Source organism: Salmo salar, chromosome 09 (assembly GCF_965601325.2).
Source record: "Salmo salar chromosome 09, fSalSal1, whole genome shotgun sequence".
NCBI lineage: Eukaryota > Metazoa > Chordata > Actinopteri > Salmoniformes > Salmonidae > Salmo > Salmo salar.
In genome coordinates, this window is record NC_138299.1 from 28,291,724 (window position 1) to 28,314,587 (window position 22,864).

At 42.7% G+C, this 22,864-nt stretch overlaps 1 protein-coding gene across 2 annotated transcripts in view; it reads left to right on the forward strand.

Annotated features, from left to right (window-relative positions):
• Positions 1–22,864, forward strand: part of LOC106611118 (syntaxin-binding protein 6) — a 143,642-nt gene that overhangs the window by 101,853 nt on the left and 18,925 nt on the right. For both annotated transcript variants that reach the window (XM_014210986.3, XM_082955702.1), the window contains exons 3-4: positions 13,448–13,578; positions 13,747–13,912. In XM_014210986.3, the coding sequence (XP_014066461.1) occupies positions 13,448–13,578; positions 13,747–13,912 (297 nt within the window). The remainder of the gene's footprint in view (positions 1–13,447; positions 13,579–13,746; positions 13,913–22,864) is intronic.

A 22,864-nucleotide genomic window follows, 5' to 3' on the forward strand; every position in this document is an offset into this window, starting at 1 on the left:
TTAAAGTGACATTATTTAAAGTGATTAGTGTTCCATTTATTAAAGTGGCCAATGATTACATGTCTGTGTGTGTAGGCTGCAGCCTCTCTGTGCTAGTGATGGCTGTTTAACAGTCTGATGGCCTTGAGATAGAAGCTGTTTTTCAGTCTCTCGGTCCCAGCTTTGATGGATGATAGCGGGGTGAACGGCAGTGGCTTGGGTGGTTGTTATCCTTGATGATGTTTTTGGCCTTCCTGTGACATCAGGTGCTGTAGGTGTCATGAAGGGCAGGTAGTTTGCCCCCGGTGATGCGTTGTGCAGACCCCACCACCCTCTGAAGAGCCCTGTGGTTGTGGTCAGTGCAGTTGGGGGGGGGGGGGGGGGGGTCTTTCCTGAAGTCCACAATTATCTCCTTTGTTTTGTTGATGTTGCGTGAGAGGTTATTTTCCTGACACTATACTCCGAGCCCTCACTTCCTCCCTGTAGGCTGTCTCATTGTTGTTGGTAATCAAGCCTACTACTGTTGTGTCATCTGTAAAGTTGATGATTGAGTTGGAGGCGTGCATGGCCAAGCAGTCATGGGGGAACAGGGAGTACAGGAGGGGGCTGAGCATGCACCCTTGTGGTGCCCCAGTGTTGAGGATCAGGGAAGTTGAGGTGTTGTTTCCTACTTTCACCACCTGGGGCTGGCCCGTCAGCAAGTCCAGGACCAAATTGCACAGGTCAGGGTTCAGACCCAGGGCCTCGAGCTTAATAATGAGCTTGGAGGGTACTATAGTGTTGAATGCTGAGCTATAGTCAATGAACAGCATTCTTACATAGGTATTCTTCTAGTCCAGATGAGAGGGCAGTGTGCAGTGTGACGGGGATTGCATTGTCTGTGGCAATTATTAGTTTTGTGCTATTTGTCTGAGCCTTAACCAAAACTCCAGTATTATTCCTTCAAAACCTATTTTTAAATAGGGAGCCAATTTGATTTCAGCACTTTTATTTACATGACTGATCAAAACTTGTTTTCTCATGGTGTAACGGTCGTCATATGAAGGGGCACTGGAGGAAGAGTGCGAGGAGCAGGCACAGGACGTACTGGACTATGGAGGCGCACTGGAGGGAGAGTGCAAGGAGCAGGCACAGGACGTACTGGGCTCTGGTGGCGAACTGGCGACACAGTGCGTAGAACTGGCGCAGGATATACTGGGCCGTGGAGGCGCACTGGAGACCAGGAATGCTGAGCAGGCACACTCCTTGCTGGCTGAGTGCCAACTTTAGCACGACAACGGTGAGGAGCTTGCACCGAGCGCACCGAGCGCACCGGGCTGTGAGTGCGCATGGGTGACACAGTGCGCATCACCGCATAACACGGTGCTTGTTCAGTCAATCGCTCCCCACGGTAAGCATGGGGAGTTGGCTCAGGTCTTAAACCCACCTTAGCCAATCTACCCGTGTGCCTCCCCCAAAAAGTTTTTGAAGCTGCCTCTCGGGGTCCTGTTGCTTTCGTGCTCGTTCCTCCCAGTATCACCATTCCACCCTCGCTGCCTCTATCTCCTGCGGGTGGCGATACTCCCCCGGCCTTGTCCAAGGTCCTGCCCCATCCAGGATCTCTTCCCAGGTCTAGTCCTCTAATCCACACTGCTTGGTCCAATCTTGGTGGGTAGTTCTGTAACGGTCGTCATATGAAGGGGACCAAGGCGCAGCGTGTTGCGTGCTCATCTTTAAGTTTAATGAAAAATCGAACACTTTACAAAATAAACAAAATGACAGCCGACAGTTCTGTCAGGTTACATTTAACAAAACAGAAAACAACTACCCACACAAACCAAGGGAAAAAGGCTGCCTAAGTATGGCTTCCAATCAGAGACAACGATAGACAGCTGCCTCTGATTGGAAACCATACCCAGCCAAAACATAGAAAACAGACACATAGAATGCCCACACCCTGACCTAACTAAAAAGAGAAAAAACAGCTCTCTTAGGTCAGAGCGTGACACATGGCTCTCTCTTGTCCATCTGCAGCAGACATATGGTCAGCATATGTCGAACATGGAATCTCAATAAAATCACAGTATTGAATCGCAATACTGTCACGCCTGCTCCCGCTCTCCCTCTCTGGTGCTCGAGGGCGCCACCTTGGTGTCCTGCCCTCAAAATGCATCCACAGGCTGCAGCTCCTCACAGGAACCCAGAGATCTGCTGACATCACCCCCATTCTAGTCTCTCCACTGGCAACCTTCCAATTCAGAATCAACTTCAAAATCCTCCTGTTAGTCTTTAAAAACCGTCATTGCCTCTGGTCCCCAATACCTCAGTGAACTCCACAGCCCCAAACAGCCTTCGCGTTCACTCAGATCATATGATCAAAGACTTCTTGCAGTTCCAAAAACACTCTAAAAACAGTAAGTGACTGAGCATTCTGTCCGAGCATCCCCCCCCAACCTCCGCATGCCCCAGACCACTACTGCCTTTTAAATCTGAGCTCAAAATACTTCTTCAAACTGGCTTTCGCTTAATGTCTTCTATGTTGAGGTGTTTTTAGTTGGTATTATATGTTAGTTTCAAGTTCTATTGTCTTCTCCTTGTCACCTTTATTATTTTGTGTATCTTGGATAGTACTAGACTGCTAGCTATCTTTTAATTTGTCGGCTAAAGTTTTTAGCCCTTTTATTAAAGCATTTTTTTTATTTTAATGCTTGCTTTCATTTTAAAGAACCTTTTGATTTACATCTGTAAATGAAAAGCGCTCTACAAACGGAATTTATTATTACATTATTACATCTCACAGTTCTAGTAAACATGCCCTGACAATCCGTCTTGTGGTGGTGTTGTCATTGTAATGATCATTAGGGTTACCCCATGCGTACACTACACACTCTCAGAGCCATTAGCATCGAGGAATAATTGATGTTGTGCTTGAGGGTAATGGGACGTTACATTCAAAATACATTCAAATATAGCTAGACAAAAATTGTCTAAAAACACCTGAAACTGACTGGAAAGAAAATAGTATGTCCCTATTTTCCTAACCATCTATCAAACTTACTTGAATAACATGTTCTCCTTTTTCTCTCTTCTCTCCTGTTTTAAAAGGGTTTAATATCATCCTCATCCACTCACAGTTGGAGCTGTTCAAATATTGAAAAATATAATTATTTTATCTCTCTTTTACAAACTCACAGGCCTATCTTGTTCTGGGTTGTGTTGTGCCCTGATTTTAAATAACAAAGGGAACATCACTGTCAGAGATGAAAAGGGCATTTTGGTCAGCTTCTGTCAGTTCATCTCCATTTTTACGGATCAGACAGTTCTGTTCCTGTCCACAGCAAAGGCCCTTTCATATTGTGAAAATACTCTCTGGATATATCATTATAGGGGGATTAAAAATAGATAAAATCCATGAAAGACCCTGTCTGGGATTTATCCCGGTCACTGAAATATACCGTGCCTTCAGAAAGTATATCCCCTTGACTTATTCCATATTTTGTTGTGTTACTGCCTGAATTCAAAATGGATTAAATATTTTTTGTCTCTCTCACCCATCTACACACGATACCCCATAATGACAAATTGAAAATATGTTTTTAGATATTTTTGCTAATTTATTGAAAATGAAATACAGAAATATCAAATTTACATAGGTATTTACACTTCTGAGTCAATACTTTGTAGAAGCACCTTTAGCAGTGATTACAGCTGTGAGGCTTCTTGGGTATAAGTCTCTAAGTGCTTTCCACACCTGGATTGTGCAACATTTGCCTATTTATTATTTTTTAAATTCTTCACGCTCTGTCAAATTGGTTGTTAATCATTGCTAGATAACCATTTTCAAGTCTTGCCGTAGATTTAAGTCAAAATTGTAACTCGGACACTTTCATAAACTTTTTATTTAGGTTATTGTCCTGCTGAAAAGGGAATTCTACCAGTGTCTGGTGGAAAACAGACTGAACCTGTACTTTTTTTATCCTGAAAAAGGCCTTACCAATTACAGCCTTACCCATAACATGATGCAGCCACCACTTTGCTTGTGTTTGGGGCAAATCCAATACTATGTATTCAGGACAAAAAGTGAATTGCAGTATTACTTTAGTGCCTTCTTGCAAACAAGATGTGTTGGAAATGATGTTGGCTGCTAATCTGGTTCAGTTCCATAGGTGGCACTTTGTGCTCTTTTCAAGGGATGGGTCCCAATCTAATAAAGGACCTAGGATCCATGTGTACAGGGGTGGTCTGCCAGTCACTGGGACGATAACCCAACTTGGGATGAGGGGAGGTTTTAGCAGGTGGAATATTGGAGGGCAAGTGGAGGTTTACTTAGTTTCATCTACAGTATGCTTAACAGTGAAAATATCATGGTACAACTACAGTACGTTCGGAAAGTATTTAGAACCTTTGACTTTTTCCACATTTTGTTACGTTACAGCCTTATTCTAAAATGGATAAAATATTTTTTTTCCCTCTTCAATCTACACACAATACCCCATAATGACAAAGCAAAAATAGGTTTTTAGAAATGCGTGAAAATGTATTAAATAAATAACTGATATCACATTTATGTAAGTATTCAGACCATTTACTCAGTATTTTGTTGAGTTTTTGCCCATTCTTCTCTGCAGATCCTCTCAAGCTCTGTCAGGTTGGATGGGGAGCGTCGTTAGATCTCTGCAGAGATGTTCGATCAGACACTGAGCACTTGTTGGCTGCTTTTCCTTCACTCTGCGGTCCAACTCATCCCAAACCATCTCAATTGGGTTGAGGTTGGGTGATTGTGGAGCCCAGGTCATCTGATGCAGCCCTCCATCACTCTCCTTCTTGGTCAAGTAGCCCTTGATGAAATCAAATGTTTTTTGTCACATACACGTGTTTATCAGATGTTATTGCGGGTGTAGCAAAATGCTTGTGCCTCTAGTTTCCGATAGTGCAGTGATATCTAACAAGGTATATCTAATAATTCCACAACAAATACCTAATACACACAGATCTAAGTGAAGGAATATAATTAAGAATATATAAATATATGGACGGGCAATGTTAGAGCGGCATAGACTGAGATATAGTATAGAATACAGTATATACATATGAGATGAGTAATACAAGAGATGTAAACATTATTAAAGTGACATTATTTAAAGTGATTAGTGTTCCATTTATTAAAGTGGCCAATGATTACATGTCTGTGTGTGTAGGCTGCAGCCTCTCTGTGCTAGTGATGGCTGTTTAACAGTCTGATGGCCTTGAGATAGAAGCTGTTTTTCAGTCTCTCGGTCCCAGCTTTGATGGATGATAGCGGGGTGAACGGCAGTGGCTTGGGTGGTTGTTATCCTTGATGATGTTTTTGGCCTTCCTGTGACATCAGGTGCTGTAGGTGTCATGAAGGGCAGGTAGTTTGCCCCCGGTGATGCGTTGTGCAGACCCCACCACCCTCTGAAGAGCCCTGTGGTTGTGGTCAGTGCAGTTGGGGGGGGGGGGGGGTCTTTCCTGAAGTCCACAATTATCTCCTTTGTTTTGTTGATGTTGCGTGAGAGGTTATTTTCCTGACACTATACTCCGAGCCCTCACTTCCTCCCTGTAGGCTGTCTCATTGTTGTTGGTAATCAAGCCTACTACTGTTGTGTCATCTGTAAAGTTGATGATTGAGTTGGAGGCGTGCATGGCCAAGCAGTCATGGGGGAACAGGGAGTACAGGAGGGGGCTGAGCATGCACCTTTTTGGGCGGTAAGCTAATTGGAGTAGGTCTAGGGTAACAGTTTAGGTGGACCTGATATGATCCTTGTCTCGCAAAGCACTTCATGATGACAGAAGCGAGTGCTACGGGGCGATAGTAATTTTGTTCAGTTACCTTTGCCGCCTTTGGTACAGAAACACTGGTGGCCATCTTGAAGCATGTGGGGACAACAGACTGGGATAGGGAGAGATTGAATATGTCCGTAAACACACCAGCCAGCTGGTCTGCGCATGCTCTGAGGATGCGGCTAGGGATGCCATCTGGGCCGGCAGCCCTGCGAGGATTAATATTTCAAAATGGCTTACTCACATCGGCCACGGAGAATGAGAGCCCACAGTCCTTGGTAGGTGGCTGCGTCGGTGGCACTGTGTTATCCTCAAAGCGGGAAAAGAACGTGTTTAGCTTCTCTGGGAGCAAGGCGTCGGTGTCCGCGGCGTAGCTGGTTTTCCTTTTGTATTCCGTGATTGTCTGTAGACCCTGCCACATACATCTCGTGTCGAGCCGTTGAATTGTGACTCCACTTTGTCTCTATACTAATGTTTCGCCTGTTTAATTGCCTTATGGAGTAAATGACCACACTGTTTGTATTCTGCCATATTCCCAGTCACAGCCTGGAGGTGTGTTGAGTCATTGTCCTGTTTAAAAACAAATGATAGTTCCCACTAAGCGCAAACCAGCAGAATGCTGTGGTAGCCATGCTGGTTAAGTGTGCCTTGAATTCTAAATAAATCACCGACAGTGTCACCAGCAAAGCACCTCAACACCATCACACCACCTCTTCCATGCTTCACCGTTGGAACTACACATGCGGAATCATCTGTTGACCTACTCTGCATCTCACAAAGACAGCTGGAACCAAAAATCTAAAAATTGGACTCATCAAACCAAAGGAGAGATTTCCACCGGTCTAATGTCCATTGCTCGTGTTTCTTGGCCCAAGCAAGTCTCTTCGTCTTATTGGTGTCCTTTAATAGTGGTTTCTTTGCAGTTATTCAACCATGAAGGCCTGATTCACGCAGTCTCCTCTGAACAGTTGATGTTGAGATGTGTCTGTTACTTGAACTCTTTGAAGCATTTATTTGGGCTGCAATTTCTGAGGCTGGTAAGGCTCTAATGAACTTATCCTCTGCAGCAGAGGTAACTCTGGGTCTTCCTTTCCTGTGGCGGTCCTCATGAGAGCCAGTTTCATCATAGCGCTTGATGTCACTACACAACTGATTGGCTCAAATGCATTAAGAAGGAAAGAAATTCCACATATGAACTTTTAACAAGGCACACCTGTTAATTAAAATGCATTCCAGGTGACTACCTCATAAAGCTGGTTGAGAGAATGCCAAGTGTGTGCAAAGCTGTCTGCCTTATGTTATTTCGTAGTTTTGATGTCTTCACTATTACATTATTCTACAAGGTAGAAAATTGTAAAAAATTAAGAAAAACCCTTGAATGAGTGAATTTTTCCAAAATGTTGACTGGTACTGTATATTGATGCTTAAATATACTGACCAAGTGAGATATATGTGGTGGAGACTCAATCAAGCTAGTCATCTTGACTTCTTTCACTTAAAAAGTGTTGATAGGGGACAGAATGCCGTCGGACCATCAAATTATTGGCATACACATTAATCTTACAGAATTTCCATGTGGGCCAGTATATTGTAAATTGAATCAAAGCCTAATGGATGACAACTAGTTTTTAACCAAGAAATAATGATTTATTGTTCACTCTTCCTACATAACATAGGTACAGCAGATCCCCTTATTGTATGGGACACTTTCAAATTTTCCTTTAGAGGACATGCAATTCAATACTCATCTTTAAAAGAAAAACCATTTAGGTCCAAATAGTTCTTATTTACAAAGCAAATAGAGGAACTAACAGTACAGATAGATAGCAATATAAACTGTACCATAGAGGCACAGAATAAGTTAAAGGAAAAACCAAATGAACTGGAGGAATTTATTCAAGAAAGAGCAAGTGTAATATATTAGAGAGAGCGGTTTTAGATGGGCTGTTCCAGCATTATAATAACAAGTTAGAGCATGGTGAAGACAGCTCCACTTCCCTGACTCAGAACCCAGTCAGTTCGATTGTTCGTTTACCCCTGTTTGGACATGGATTCAAGGGCAGCAAGAGAGCTTTTTGAGTCTTCAAAACATTAGCCTACTTTTAAGCTGTGTTTGGACATACAGCTTTTTGAAAATCATTTGACCACAGTGTTTCTGAATGTTAACTTTTTAATTCTGTTAACAAGCCTTCAAGAACCTGGGTTGGTGCCAAGTAAGCAAACTCTATGCAGAATTTAGCTTAACATGCAATTCAAATCCAAAGATGGCCTCCTGGGTATTTTGTCATTCGTATATAGTGAACCCTGCTCTACATTAATGCCCTGGGGGTTAAGTTGCAAACCCCCCCTCCCCTCCTAACATTATTACATGTCATCAGAGACCTTGGCTCCATTGTCAAAGTAAACTAAACAAAACATTGTGATAAAACAAATGTCTCCTAAAGGTGGTTCATGTTATCATGATTATGTTCTCATTCACTTGAGACTCGAGTGTTCCACCAGATAATTCATATTTGAGATAAGGGTTTTTACAAACAATCATGAAACTCAGAGTGAATTGAACAGCACGCAACTCAGACTTCCATGTAAATCATGAATTGATGTCAATGGCAGACTTTCAGTCATTTTCAGTGAGAAACCTTCCAAATACCATTCAACCATCATGGAGACACAGCCAAAGGTATTCAATGTGTAAGGCCAAATGTCAAACCAAAGTCAATGTGAGAGAAAGCACCAAGTGGGAGTTCCTATTTTCTCACATGCTCTTGCTAATGACACGATCTAATTCCCTCCAGTGGGTCAGGGGCTTATTGTTCCTAGCTGTGTACAGTCCTGTGGCCAGAAGGAAACTCATCTACCATACGCAGACAGGGGACACGAGAGGGAAATTTCCCAGACTTAGCTTACGCTTAAGGGAAATATTGTTGTGGTTGCTGAGATGGCAACAGGAGTGACGTTACTAATGCTAGCGAAAACATACATTGCCAAGATGCACAAATAATCATGTGAGAAGTGTGCAGGTTTGAGATTTTGAATACCGCTTCACTACAATTCCCATTGTATGAGGATAGCTAAGAAAACATTTCATTGGAACAACATTTGAATTTAAATAAACAGAGCCTTAGAAAACGAATATGATCCAAGGTAATCTACAGTAGGCCATTCCAAATTGTTAGCTTATGGATGGATAATGAGAGTTCTGATCCAGCCTATGACAATGAAGGTTTGTTGAATGTGATGGACCACCCACAAGTGTGACCAAGACTGATAATATTACAACTCCGTTGCATAACACTACAGAGTCCTTATGTTAACAACCTACATCATGAAGGACTTCCTACAGTATCTCACCTCAGTAATTTGGTGTAAAGTAAAAGAAGAAATGGACTTAAAGGAGTCCACATCGAGATGCAAAAAAACATCTGAATGGTACAGGGCAGTTTTGATTACACATTACTGCCCACGGGACTGAGTTGGACCCAATATTTTCTCCTTACATGCACACGCCACTGTAGGAGGTTCTGAAACAGCATGATTACCCCTCATGCTTGGATCCGCTTCAGAACTCAAAATCACTCCACATTTTGTGCATGAACACACTTCTGTAGCTCTGAATTTGTTAACCCTCTTTCCATGAAGCACAAAGGTAGACGAGGAAAATAAAGTGCTTGTCAGGCTTGGAAGATGAAAGGGATTTTTGATTTGCACTGTTTGACTCTTTCTCTCGCACACTCTCTTTCTCCTACTCTATACGATGAATTTCAAAAGCATTCGCCGGACCAGGTGGGTGAGACCCTCTTGAGAAATCAGACCCTTCAGTCTCCCAGTCAGATCTGCTTTCCAGAGTGCCACTTTGGAGAGAGAGAGAGGGTTACCATGGTAATCCAATATGCATGGTACCAAAACATCACCTGATTTCACTGGAGAGTTGCTGTCTGTTGCTGCTTCATTTAGGGACAAGCAAGCTGAAGTCGTTTACAAATGAAAAGGCTTGCAGGTTGGATCAAACAACACTGCATCATCTGTCAACGTGCCCTTGAGCAGGGCGTTGACCCTGGTTGCTTCTGTGTGTCGCTCTGGGTGGGAGGCTGTTAGATGACTAATGTGATGTAGTTGTTGAGAGGCTTCACTGCAAGTATATTGTATGTTTTCAATATTTTTTTTAAAATACAAAAAAATAAACACTTTGTCCTCTACATCCCTCCAGATCGCATCGTAATGGTGAAACTTTATTAATGGTCAAAGTAGTGAGGAGAAAGCAGGAGAACTGTACATGGTCGTCACGCTTGGCTGAAGGACTGGGTTTGCAGTAGTGGAGGGATATATACTCAAATGTGTATGCACAGAGAAGAGCTGTGGCGGTCAGGGAATTTTGGATGATAGTAATTAGCCAGCCAAATGACCATGGTCAGCGTAATAACCGTTTGAATAGAACATTTTCTCTTCCGCACCTGCCTGCATGTGTTGCCATAGAAATATAATTAATTATTTCTGTGTGTGCTGCTGCTGCAGGTAGGCGGACATTGCTTAGACAACCTAAGACTCTTTGGAACAACACCTTGCTTGTTGCAGCAAGGAGAAACAACGTTTCATCACGTTGTTAAGAGTTCATGTTACAGTAGAAGTGGACTCAACTGCACAAATGCCCGACCGCCCCATCTTCAGTCAGCTGTTCTTTCCACAATATGCACTATATATACAAAAGTGGACACCCCATGAAATTAGTGGATTTCGCTATTTCAGCCACACCCGTTGCTGACAGGTGTATAAAATCGAGCACACAGCCATGCAATCTCCGTAGATAAACATTGGCAGTAGAATTGCCTTACTGAAGAGCTCAGTGACTTTCAATGTGGCACCGTCATAGGATGCCACCATTCTAACAAGTCAGTTCGTCAAATATCTGCACTGATAGTGCTGCCCCGGTCAGCTGTAAGTGCTGTTATTGTGAAGTGGAAACGTCTAGGAGCAACAACGGCTAAGCTTGAAGTGGTAGACCACACAAGCTCACAGAACGGGACCGCCAAGTGATGAAGCGCTTATTGTGTAAAAAATCGTCTGTCCTCGGTTGCAACACTCGCTACCGAGTTCCAAACCGCCTCTGGAAGCAATTTCAGCACAAGAACTGTTCGTCGGAAGCTTTATGAAATGGGTTTTCATGGCCGAGCAGACGCACACAAGCCAGAGATCACCATGCGCAAAGTCGGCTGGAGTGGAGTCACGCTTCACCATCTGGCAGTCCAACAGACGAATCTTGGTTTGGCAGATGCCAGGAGAACGCTACCTGCCTCAGTGAACAGTGGCAACTATAAAGTTTGGTGGAGGAGAAATAATGGTCTGGGGCTGCTTTTCATGGTTCGGGCTAGGCCCCTTAGTTCCAGTGAAGGGAAATATTAACGCTACAGCATACAACGACATCCCAGACGATTCTGTGCTTCCAACTTTGTGGCAACAGTTTGGAGAAGGCTCTTTCCCGTTTCAGCATGACAATTCCCCTGTGCACAAAGCGAGGTCCATACAGAAATGCTTTGTTAAGATCAGAAGAACTTAACTGGCCAGCACAGAGCCCTGACCTCAACTCCATCGAACACCTTTGGGATGAATTGGATTGACCTAATCGCCCAACATCATTGCCCGACTTCACTAATGCTTTTGTGACTGAATGGAATAAAGTCCCCTCAGCAATGTTCCAACATTTAGTGGAAAGCCTTCTCAGAAGAGTGGAGGCTGTTATTGCAGCAAAGGGGGGACCAACTCCATATTAATGCCCATTATTTTGGAATGAGATGTTTGACGAGCAGATGTCCACATACCTTTGGCCATGTAGTGTAAGTCTGCCATTTCAGCTTAACTCCAGTACCTTGTCTTTTAGAGCGCTTACTTTACTTTCAGCTCCATTTATTTATTCCTCTTCATTTCTGTGTACAGTTTGAGATTGTCCTCTGATCAGCAAGCAGCTCACACTTTTAATTTTGTTTTGGGGCATCAGTGCCAAAGAGTCAGGAGGGCTGGTGGCCTGGTGGTTGGGAGCTTGGGCCGGTGGCAGATAGGTCGCTGGTTTGGATCCCTGTTTTTGACCTTGTGTGAGATCTGTCAATTTGGTTGCTTCTGTGGGTCACTCTTGGTGAGAGTTTGTTAGATAACTGAATGGGATGTAGATGTTGAGCAGCTTCATTGCAAGTAGATTGTATGTTTTAATATTCAGTAATAATGAAGAAAAAAAAAAGAAAAAAAAAATAATATATATATATATATATATATATATATATATATATATAAAAAGAACTCCAAGCGGGCTGTCATGTGCCTTTACTGAGGAGGTCTGTCCACTCTACCATAAAGGCCTGATAGGTGGAGTGCTGCAGAGATGGTTGTCCTTCTGGAAGGTTCTCCCATCTCCACAGAGGAACTCTGGAGCTCTGTCAGAGTGACAATCGGGTTCTTGGTCACCTTCCTGACCAAGGCCCCTCTCCCCCATTGCTCAGTTTGGCAGGGCGGCCAGCTCTAGGAAGAGTCTTGGTGGTTCCAAACTATTTAAGAATGATGGAGCCCCTGTGTTCTTGGGGACTTTCAGTGATGCAGAAATGTTTTGGTACCCTTCCCCAGATCTGTGCCTCGACACAATCATGTCTCAGACCTCTACGGACAATTCCTTCAACCTCATGGCTTGGTTTTTGCTCTGGTTTTTGCTCTGGTTTTTGCCTGGTGCTTGGGCTTGCAAAAACAACAAAGAAGCACGTTGGCCCTTCCGTAAGATATCTGGCCGCTTGGATCCAGCTATGCACGCATGCAGTGGTCCGGACACATGACGGAACTCTGAGCAGGATGATCTGTAAACACAGAGCTTTGATCCCTGGAAAGAGTCACATCTGGAATGTAGGGGGGTGAGGGGAATAGCCCAGGACATTGTGGTGGTGTCCCAGGGCAGGATATGGATACGGGATAGTTGGCCCAGGCCCATACCATGAGTGAGTTCCTCTTTGGCTCAACCACATCTGAGTTGATTTATACTTTCCCTCTTTCTCTAGATAGTCCTTTAAGAGAAGATTATCTACCACAAGGTTTTAGGCATTTTTGATATCCACTTTAATTTAGTCGACATCGGACTGGAAGCAATATATCACTTTATCAAGAAAAATTATTTAGCTTTTTTTTGGTGCAAATTTCATCTGGCGAAGTGTAAAAGGTGTCATCAATCTATAACCGCAGACGCTGACAAGACCAATTAGGTCAGCTTTTTATTTTCTTGGAGTTACACTGCAGCTTATCATACTGTCAGACACTGTGTGGTTGGGTTAAAGAGGATAGCTCCCATTGGAAGTAAATTAAAGATAAGAGGACATATTTTGACTGGGTAACCTATGATAATGTCAAAGGCCCGGCCACAAGAATGCCCAGTCCACATTAGGCAGGGCTTTCTCTCAGGAAAAAAAGTGCTTGTTGTTATATTCTATTACTTTTCCTGATAAGCCTATGCTGTTTTTGGCACAAGCAGCCAATGGCTATTGTTAAGGAACTATAGTCTGTATTCCTGAACACAGCTGCTATGGACTAAACTTGTCACTCAATCTGTCCAAAACGGCACCTTTTTAGGAACATTTGGTATCTAACTTTATTCCATCAACAGCCTACTTTCTCCATTAAATATTACTTTTATCCTAAATATTACATTATTTTCTATCCACAGTGACGAATAAGAAGCCGTCCCATGTGTCCATCACCAAGGTGAAGCAGTTCCAGGGCTCCTTGTCCTTCAGTAAGAGGTCAATGTGGACCATCGACCAGCTGAGACAGGTCAACGGCTGTGACCCCAACAGAGTGAGTTTACAGTACACTGAACTTCTATCTCCAGGGATTCATTTTTCCTGACCACATGACCTGACTGTTTCAGCAGGACAAATTCCAAATCACCCCCTAGAGACTGGTTCATGCGTGCAGTCTTTTTCTATCTCTCTTTGTTTCTATCATTCTGTCTCTTTTTCCAAGGACTGTCCGGAGTTTGACTTGGCGTTCGACAATGCCTTTGACCAGTGGGTGGCTGGTTCGGCCGGCGAGAAGTGCACCTTTATCCAGATCCTCCACCACACCTGCCAGCGCTACAGCTCTCAGAGCAAGCCAGAGTTTGTCAACTGTCAGCCCAAACTGCTGGGAGGTAAGAGACATACAGTGACAAGACACACCATCTCTCTCTCGTGCTCTCTCTCGCTTTCGCTATCTGTATGAAAGTGTCAGAGCTAGTGTTCTCACTCAAAGGTTTGTGGACTGGTTTTTCGACTTCTAAAAAGGAAAACTTGCATTTTAAGGCATCCTACTGGAAAGTATTTCATTCTGTATGTAGAGAATGTTCAGTTCTGATTTATATAACGACACTGAGTAATTATTCCCATTGGCTTTGCAGAATATTCATTTTGAGGATCATATATCCTGAGACGATGGAAAAGCCAGTCCACTGAGAACTAACCTTTTGTCCCAAGGAATAAAAACACACTCCCACATCCTCTAATTACTAAACATAAACACAAGCTTGTTAAAAAACATACTTCACATTCCTAAGTTAACAATGCAACCAATTCCCTTATGATTTGGCAACCTACACAAGCCATATGTAGTCATTTCTGGGGTGTAGCATGTTAGAGTTAAAGGCAGAAGGTACTGGTAGAGATGGAACGTTTCCTCTGTGTTCCAAGGAGTTGTGTAAGACCCTGCTCTTCTTCTTAATCAGCTATTGATCTGTTTACCCTCTAGCCTCATCTTTCAACAACACTGAGGTTATTTTATTATTCATGGTGGTATTAATGGTAACACATCCTGATCCTCCGAACCCGTGGCCTCTAGCTCTGTGGCCTCTAGCTCTGTGGCCTCTAGCTCTGTGGCCTCCAGCTCTGTGGCCTCCAGCTCTGTGGCCTCCAGCTCTGTGGCCTCCAGCTCCGTGGCCTCCAGCACCGTGGCCTCTAGCTCCGTGGCCTCTGCCCAATGGTCTCTTGCTCCGTGGCCTCTACCTCCGTGGTCTCTTGCTCCGTGGCCTCTACCTCCGTGGGCTCTACCTCCGTGGTCTCTCTCCGGTGGTCTCTAGCTCCATGTCTCTCCCCAGTGGTCTCTAGCTCCATGTCTCTCCCCAGAGGTCTCTAGCTCCATGTCTCTCCGGTGGCCTCTAGCTCCATGTCTCTCCCCAGAGGTCTCTAGCTCCATGTCTCTCCCCAGAGGTCTCTAGCTCCATGGTCTCTCCCCAGAGGTCTCTAGCTCCATGGTCTCTCCCCAGAGGTCTCTAGCTCCATGGACTCTCCCCAGAGGTCTCTAGCTCCATGGTCTCTCCCCAGAGGTCTCTAGCTCCATGGTCTCTCTCCAGAGGTCTCTAGCTCCATGGTCTCTCCCCAGAGGTCTCTAGCTCCATGGTCTCTCCCCAGTGGTCTCTAGCTCCATGGTCTCTCCCCAGTGGTCTCTAGCTCCATGTCTCTCCCCAGAGGTCTCTAGCTCCATGGTCTCTCCCCAGAGGTCTCTAGCTACATGTCTCTCCCCAGTGGTCTCTAGCTCCATGGTCTCTTCCCAAACTGTGCTAATATATCCTCCAAACACCAGCTTCGAGGGCATTATCACTTTTATACTTCGGGTTACCAACATACTCAAATAATGATTGACATATTTTCATTAAAAACGTTAATTTGATGAATTTATTCATACTATTTCATCCTTCCACAAGATATTGTCCCGAAACAAATCTAGGGTTGCTACCCAAACTGGCTGGTCGTTCGTTCTACTGGTACCGTTGCCATATTGGCTGGCAACATTCTTATCCCTTTCTTGCTAGCTAGCAAACGATGGCTAACCTACAGTCACGTAAAACAGTGCAGAAAGAATAACAACAGTAACGGCATTTGTTTAAGCTGTTTTCTATTGACATTTATTTGTATACATCCATAACAATGAGCTAATGAGGCACAATTTTGCCTGGCATAGAAAATGTGCTCTCTCGTTAGGACACTGTTGTTCAGAGGAGCTAGCCAACAACACAGCTAACACAATCACATCAAACACTGAAGCTGTTAAGACTGCAAACTAGCTGCACTTCGTTTCGTTTTACATTTTTTCAATTGACATTTCTTCGTATATAGCCATAAAACTGATTAATGATTTCGACGGGCTGAGAGAAACTGCCTGCCTCTCTCTCTCTCTCTCGTCCCGACTCCCCACCCCTACAAGTTCATTACTAGGGGACAGTTGGAGATCGAATTTGAATATTGAAATAATGTTGCAAATGTCAGAGAGACAGACAGCAAGGTTTATACAAATCTCCGCTGTTGAAAACTAAATGTTAGTCTAAAAGAAATGTGAGATAATTTCTAGATGCTTTTTATAGTGGAGATCAAGTTTATAACTTCCCTGCCTGGGCTGATGAGACAGCGGATTGCGCAGTCAGATGGAACAGAGTAAATAGGCATTTTAACATCATAGATTTATCCGGTGGTAACTTGTGGACCAGACACCGGCTGGATTGCGCTTTTAACCAATCAGCATTCAGGATTAGACCCACCCGTTGTATAAAATGAATATATACACTGAGTATACAAAACATTATGTTATGCTCGTTCCATAACATAGACGTAGGAGGTGAACCCAGGTGAATGCTATGATCCCTTATTGTTATATACACTTGTGTATCAGTGTAGATAAAGGGGGAGGAGACGGGATAAAGGATTTTTAAGCCTTGAGACATGGATGGTGTAGGTGTGCCATTCCTAAGGGTGAATGGGCAAGACAAAAAATGTAAGTGCCTTTGTACAGGTGAAGATAGTAGGTGCCAGGCACACCGGTTTGTGTCAAGAACTGCAAGGCTGCTGGGTTTTTCACGCTCAACAGTTTCCCATGTGTATCAAGAATGGTCCACCACCCAAAAGACATCCAGCCAACTTGGCACTGTGGGAAGCATTGGAGTCAACATGGGCCATCAGCCCTGTGGAATGCTTTTGACACTTGTCAAGTCGATTCCCCGACGAATTAAGGTGGTTCTGAGGGCAAAAGGAAAGGGAGGGGGGTCGGCTTGCAACACAGTATTAGGAAGGTGTTCCTAATGTTTGGTATACTCAGTGAATGTTTCACCCTTATGCAACAACACATACAGTACCAGTCAAAAGTTTGGACACCACTACTCATTCCAGGGTTTTTCTTTATTTTTACTATTTTCTACATTGTAAAATAATAGTGAAGACATCAAAACTATGAAATAACACATATGGAATCATGTAGTAACCAAAAAAGTGTTAAACAAATCAAAATATATTTTATTTGATTCTTCAAAGTAGCCACCCTTTGCCTTGATGACAGCTTTGCACACGTTTGGCATTCTCTCAACAAGCTTAAATGATTCCGTATGTGTTTTTTCATAGTGTTCTAAAATGTAGAAAAGAGTCAAAATAAAGAAAAACCCTGGAATGAGTAGGTGTGTCCAAACTTCTGACTGGTACTCTAGGCCTATACATGTGTAGTAAACATCAAACCCTTTACACAAAGCACTCGCAATATTGGTTTCTTATGGAACAGTAGCTCCAGTATTTGGCATCGGTTATTCATTGTTTTAATGTCAACCTGCTCAACCGGTAATTGACTTAAGAGATTAGTTTCACTATCGTTATCCGATCCACGACTCTGTTATCAATTGAATACACGTTATATTAGATACAGGCTTTAGAAAGAAATTGACCTGACATTGCCCTTCCTGCTCAGTCTTCTTACATGAAACTCTCATCTCACATGCCATAATGAGTAGCGTGACTGACAGCCCAGCCAGAGACCTAGTGACAGGAGGAGAGGATGCCCAAGTGCTGCCACCACTGTCCCCTCCAGTTTAAGTCTCACACCAGTGCAAAACAAAAATCATGACGCTGCTCAGGTGTGGGACAATAACTGTGTGGGACGCCTCTCTTCTGACTCACCTACCTGGGGAAGACAGAAACCCAACTACAAAGTTTTCAGTTTAGTGGAACATGATGACAGTCAAGATTCATACACATATGCAGTAATATATTAGAACGTTTGCTATAGGTATAGCTCAACCCTTTAGTGCAACTACAGTATTGTATTGCACAGGACTGTACTGTAGTAAAATCAATTTAGCTACACTGGACTTGTACCTTCCCAGATAACAAGAACATTCCATCAGTCAATGTAACAATGAACAAGGTTCGTCCCATTGAACCTGACCTGATTGTCACAAAGAACACAAATCGAGTCAACGGCTCAGAGGCACCATGTTGTCGTTTACACACTACCTTGTTGGGGTTGACATGGTCACTATAATGGTGCTTGTTGTTGAAGGCTTGTAGAGATTACTTGTTGTGACTAAGATGCCTTCGATAACATCTTATTACTACTCAGCTAGAACACACAGGGGCTAATGACCCACTGGAGGATTCTGGGATATTTCCCTTTCTTGCTGATTAGATTTGCCTTTATTAACACTGAACTATGAACAGAACAGAGACACTTACTCTACACTGGATCATCCTGACAGGCAATTATCTATTCTACACAAGATCTCCGCTCAATACCTCGTCCTCTTTGTTAGCCGTGAAAACACAAAGAAATGGCTTGTCACTTTGCCACAGTTTGTATGCGGCAGAGTCGTATGTCTTAGTGAACATGATATTAATTGGCTGGTCTGATTTCCGGGACAGTTGTTGTTATGGGCTGAGAGGAGATTGTAAAGGTTTGATAGGACAGGACAAGGTCGACAGGCTTATTGTGGATTCTGTTAGTTTATGAGGAACCTTGTTCATCCTTTATCTAAGAGACATATTAGGCCTGCTGATTCACTCTGGCAGATGTACTTAATCTGAAGAAAGGTCTGGAATCATAATACAGAGGTGGGCTTTAAGAGGGGGGTGCTCTAAAGCGCACTCCGTTGCTGTACTTCCCCTTGTGGTAGCGGGATGAACTACATACACAATGGATGTTGAGACAAAAAAGAGCATGAAATACACCTAATACTGGTTTCTCTTATTCATTGACTGGAAATTGAAACTACAGAGTGCAATTTTATTGCTATTGATTGAATAAAGACAGGCATATTTTTCTCATCAGACTTCCATCACGGTCACATGTCATTGGTTGTCTCTGTCCTCATCAGTGTTGTGTAGGTGTTTCCCTCAACTTACGAGGCAGAGGCATTTTAGATCTGTGTTGAGGAGATGTGCAGCCAGGCACTTGTTTAGGGATACTTGATGGGCCGTGTAATAGGGCCTGAAATAAAGCAGCATTGCTGGACTAATTTGGTAATCGCCTCGTTATCAGGCTAGACTGCCAAGCTGCAGCGCGCACTCATCCCCATGATTCTCCCAGGCCTCTTTGCTTCAGTGGCAGATCTTGTTTTGGAATGGTGAGAGGGAGTTTAAAATGTTGCCTGCTTCTTTTATCACTTTTTAAATTCTAGGATGCTAAATGGTAATCTAGTCGTATTTTCTTGCCATTGAACCATTTTGGAAACTGTCATGCAAATGCCTACTGTCAGGATGGCACAGCAGACATCTTTGCTCCATTGTAAACTGTTGTGAGATATCTTATGGGATACAGAACTAATACATTATGCAGTCAAATTAACCTCAAGTGAAACTTGTTAGAATATTGGCTAGCTTTTCATCAAGTTAATGACAAACAAAGCTTAATTTCTATTTAAACTGTCCCCTAACTTCCCTAATCAATTCCAGTTACCCTAAATTTAAATATGTATTTTTTTTTTCGAAATACCTTTTGTTAGAATGAAACCCTTTCAATAACATAACAAGTACATTACATTCGTTAACCAAAGTGAACCAAAATGACCATATTACAACAAACTGTACTGTGGATTAACAAGTAATATCCAAAATTTGGTCATCTCTTGGGTCCAACATAAAATAACAAAAGCAAACAAACCAAAATTGAGACATTCCTTTTCCATTTTCTTGTCACAGATGATGAAACTGTAGATTCAGTCGTTTTCCGTTGCAAGGTCTTTTTGAACAGAATGAGGAAAGAAGTTGTTATAAACAGTCGACGGCAAGGTCGGCATCTACTTTTACAAGGTAAGCACAGAAAAAATGATATATTCAACTAAAATGATATATACTTTTACTAACAAGGCAGTTAAGTCCCTCAATCTGAAATCTGACAAGGATAGTAACATTCGGGTTGGGACAGTCATGGCATTGCATGCATCATCACATTTGCAGACTTATGTAAAATACTGCTATCCCGAATGTGATGAGAAATTGGATAATTTAGGCGAATACTATAATTTAATCACTGTTAGCAAAAGGACTTCAATGCAGCAAGTAATGGAGTAGGCTAGGCTATATCATATACATTTCTTTTCCTTTTTTGCAAGGGAAAAATGTGGCCTTTTATCAACACATTGCATTGAATTTTACTACACTTTATATGAATGGAGAGATTAGCAGAATCTTTTTTAATATGACTTTCAAGTGGCATTGACCCAATAATAAAGACATTGAATATGCACACTCAGTCAGGATATGGCCGATGCTCCACTGGTGCCAATAAGATAGGGTACCGTTTTTTGATTTTGACAACTAAAAGATAGTCTTTTCATTGTCTTCTCTTTACAGCAATAGCCATTTGCTTTCTAAACTATGTTTTCCTGTGATTGTATTTTGAAATGCCTCTTTCACAACAAAACAATCATCTATTTGCTGTGCTCACTGCCCAAATTGTGCACCTATCCGACAGGCCCAGTGCAGTCAAAAACTACGTTTCTATGTTTTATATATACATTTCCACGCAAGGTTGGAATAATACTGGAGGTTGGAATAATACTGTGAACTTGTGAAAATTATGACGAGGGCCTTTTAGTGTAAGAGCTGTTTGAAAAGACTGCCTGAAATTTCTGCCTGTTTTGGTGGGATGGAGTTTTGGCCTGCCTGGTGACATCATTAGGTGGTAAATGAGTTCCAAACCTTTGCCAATAACAGATATTTTTTTCATTTTCAGACAGTTCTAACGATGTTTTTGCTTGAGAAATTGCTCTTCGCTAAGAAGCTATTTTTGTTTCTTCATTTTAATTGAAAACAGCCACAGCAAGGTGCTTAGTGCCTCCAGAAAGTATTCATACACCTTGACTTTTTCCACATTTTGTTGTTACAGCCTGAATTTAAAATGTATTAAATTAAAATGTTGTGTCACTGGCCTACACACAATACCCCATAATGTCAAACTGTATTATTTTGTTTATTAAATGAAAGCTGAAATGTCTTGAGTCAATAAGTATTCAACCCCTTTGTTATGGCAAGACTAAATACATTGAGGAGTAAACATTTGATTAACAAGTAACATAAGTTGCATGAACTCACTCTGTGTGCAATAATGAGTCTAACATGATTTTTTTAATGACTGCCTCATCGCTGTACCACACATATACAATTATCTGTAAGGTCCCTCAGTCGAGCAGTACATTTCTCGAGCAGTGCATTTCAAACACAGATTCAACCACAAAGACCAAGGAGCTTTTCCAATGCCTCGCAAAGAGGGGCACCTATTGGTAGATGTGTAAAAAAGAATAATAAAAAAACGGACATTGAATATCCCTTTGAGAACGGTGAAGTTATTAATTACACTTTGGATGGTGTATCAATACACCCAGTTACTACAAAGATACAGGCGTCCTTCCTAACTACGTTTCCAGAGAGGAAGGAAAACTCTTTAGGATTTCACCATGAGGCCAATGGTGACTTTAAAACAGTTAGTTTAATGGCTGTGATATGAGGATGGATCAGCAACATTGTAGTTACTCCACAATACTAACCTAAATGACAGAGTGAAAAGAAGGAAGGCTGTACAGAATATATATATATTCAAAACATACACTAAAGTAAAACTGAAAAAAAATGTTGGGCTAAGAAATAAACTTTATGTTCTGAATACAGTGAGGGAGAAAAAAGTATTTGATCCCCTGCTGATTTTGTACGTTTGCCCACTGACAAAGAAATGATCAGGCTATAATTTTAATGGTAGGTTGTGAGAGACAGAATAACAACAAAAGAATCCAGAAAAGCGCATGTCAAAAATGTTATAAATTGATTTGTATTTTAATGGGGGAAATAAGTATTTGACCCCCTCTCAATCAGAAAGATTTCTGGCTCCCAGGTGTCTTTTATACAGGTAACGAGCTGAGATTAGGAGAACACTCTTAAAGGGAGTGCTCCTAATCTCAGTTTGTTACCTGTATAAACGACACCTGTCCACAGAAGCAATCAATCAATCAGATTCCAAACTCTCCACCATGGCCAAGACCAAAGAGCTCTCCAAGGATGTCAGGGACAAGATTGTAGACCTACACAAGGCTGGAATGGGCTACAAGACCATCGCCAAGCAGTTTGGTGAGAAGATGACAACAGTTGGTGCGATTATTCGCAAATGGAAGAAACACAAAAGAACTGTCAATCTCCCTCGGCCTGGGGCTCCATGCAAGATCTCACCTCGTGGAGATGCAATGATCATGAGAACGGTGAGGAATCAGCCCAGAACTACACGTGAGGATCTTGTCAATGATCTCAAGGCAGCTGGGACCATAGTCACCAAGAAAACAATTGGTAACACACTACGCTGTGAAGGACTGAAATCCTGCAGCACCCGCAAGGTCCCCCTGCTCAAGAAAGCACATATACATGCCTGTCTGAAGTTTGCCAATGAACATCTGAATGATTCAGAGGACAACTGGGTGAAAGTGTTGTGGTCAGATGAGACCAAAATGGAGCTCTTTGGCATCAACTCAACTCGCCGTGTTTGGAGGAGGAGGAATGCTGCCTATGACCCCAAGACTACCATCCCCACCGTCAAACATGGAGGTGGAAACATTATGCTTTTCTGCTAAGGGGACAGGACAACTTCACCGCATCAAAGGGACGATAGACGGGGCCATGTACCGTCAAATCTTGGGTGAGAACCTCCTTCCCTCTGCCAGGGCATTGAAAATGGGTCGTAGATGGGTATTCCAGCATGACAATGACCCGAAACACACGGCCAAGGCAACAAAGGAGTGTCTCAAGAAGAAGCACATTAAGGTCCTGGAGTGGCCTAGCCAGTCTCCAGACCTTAATCCCATAGAAAATCTGTGGAG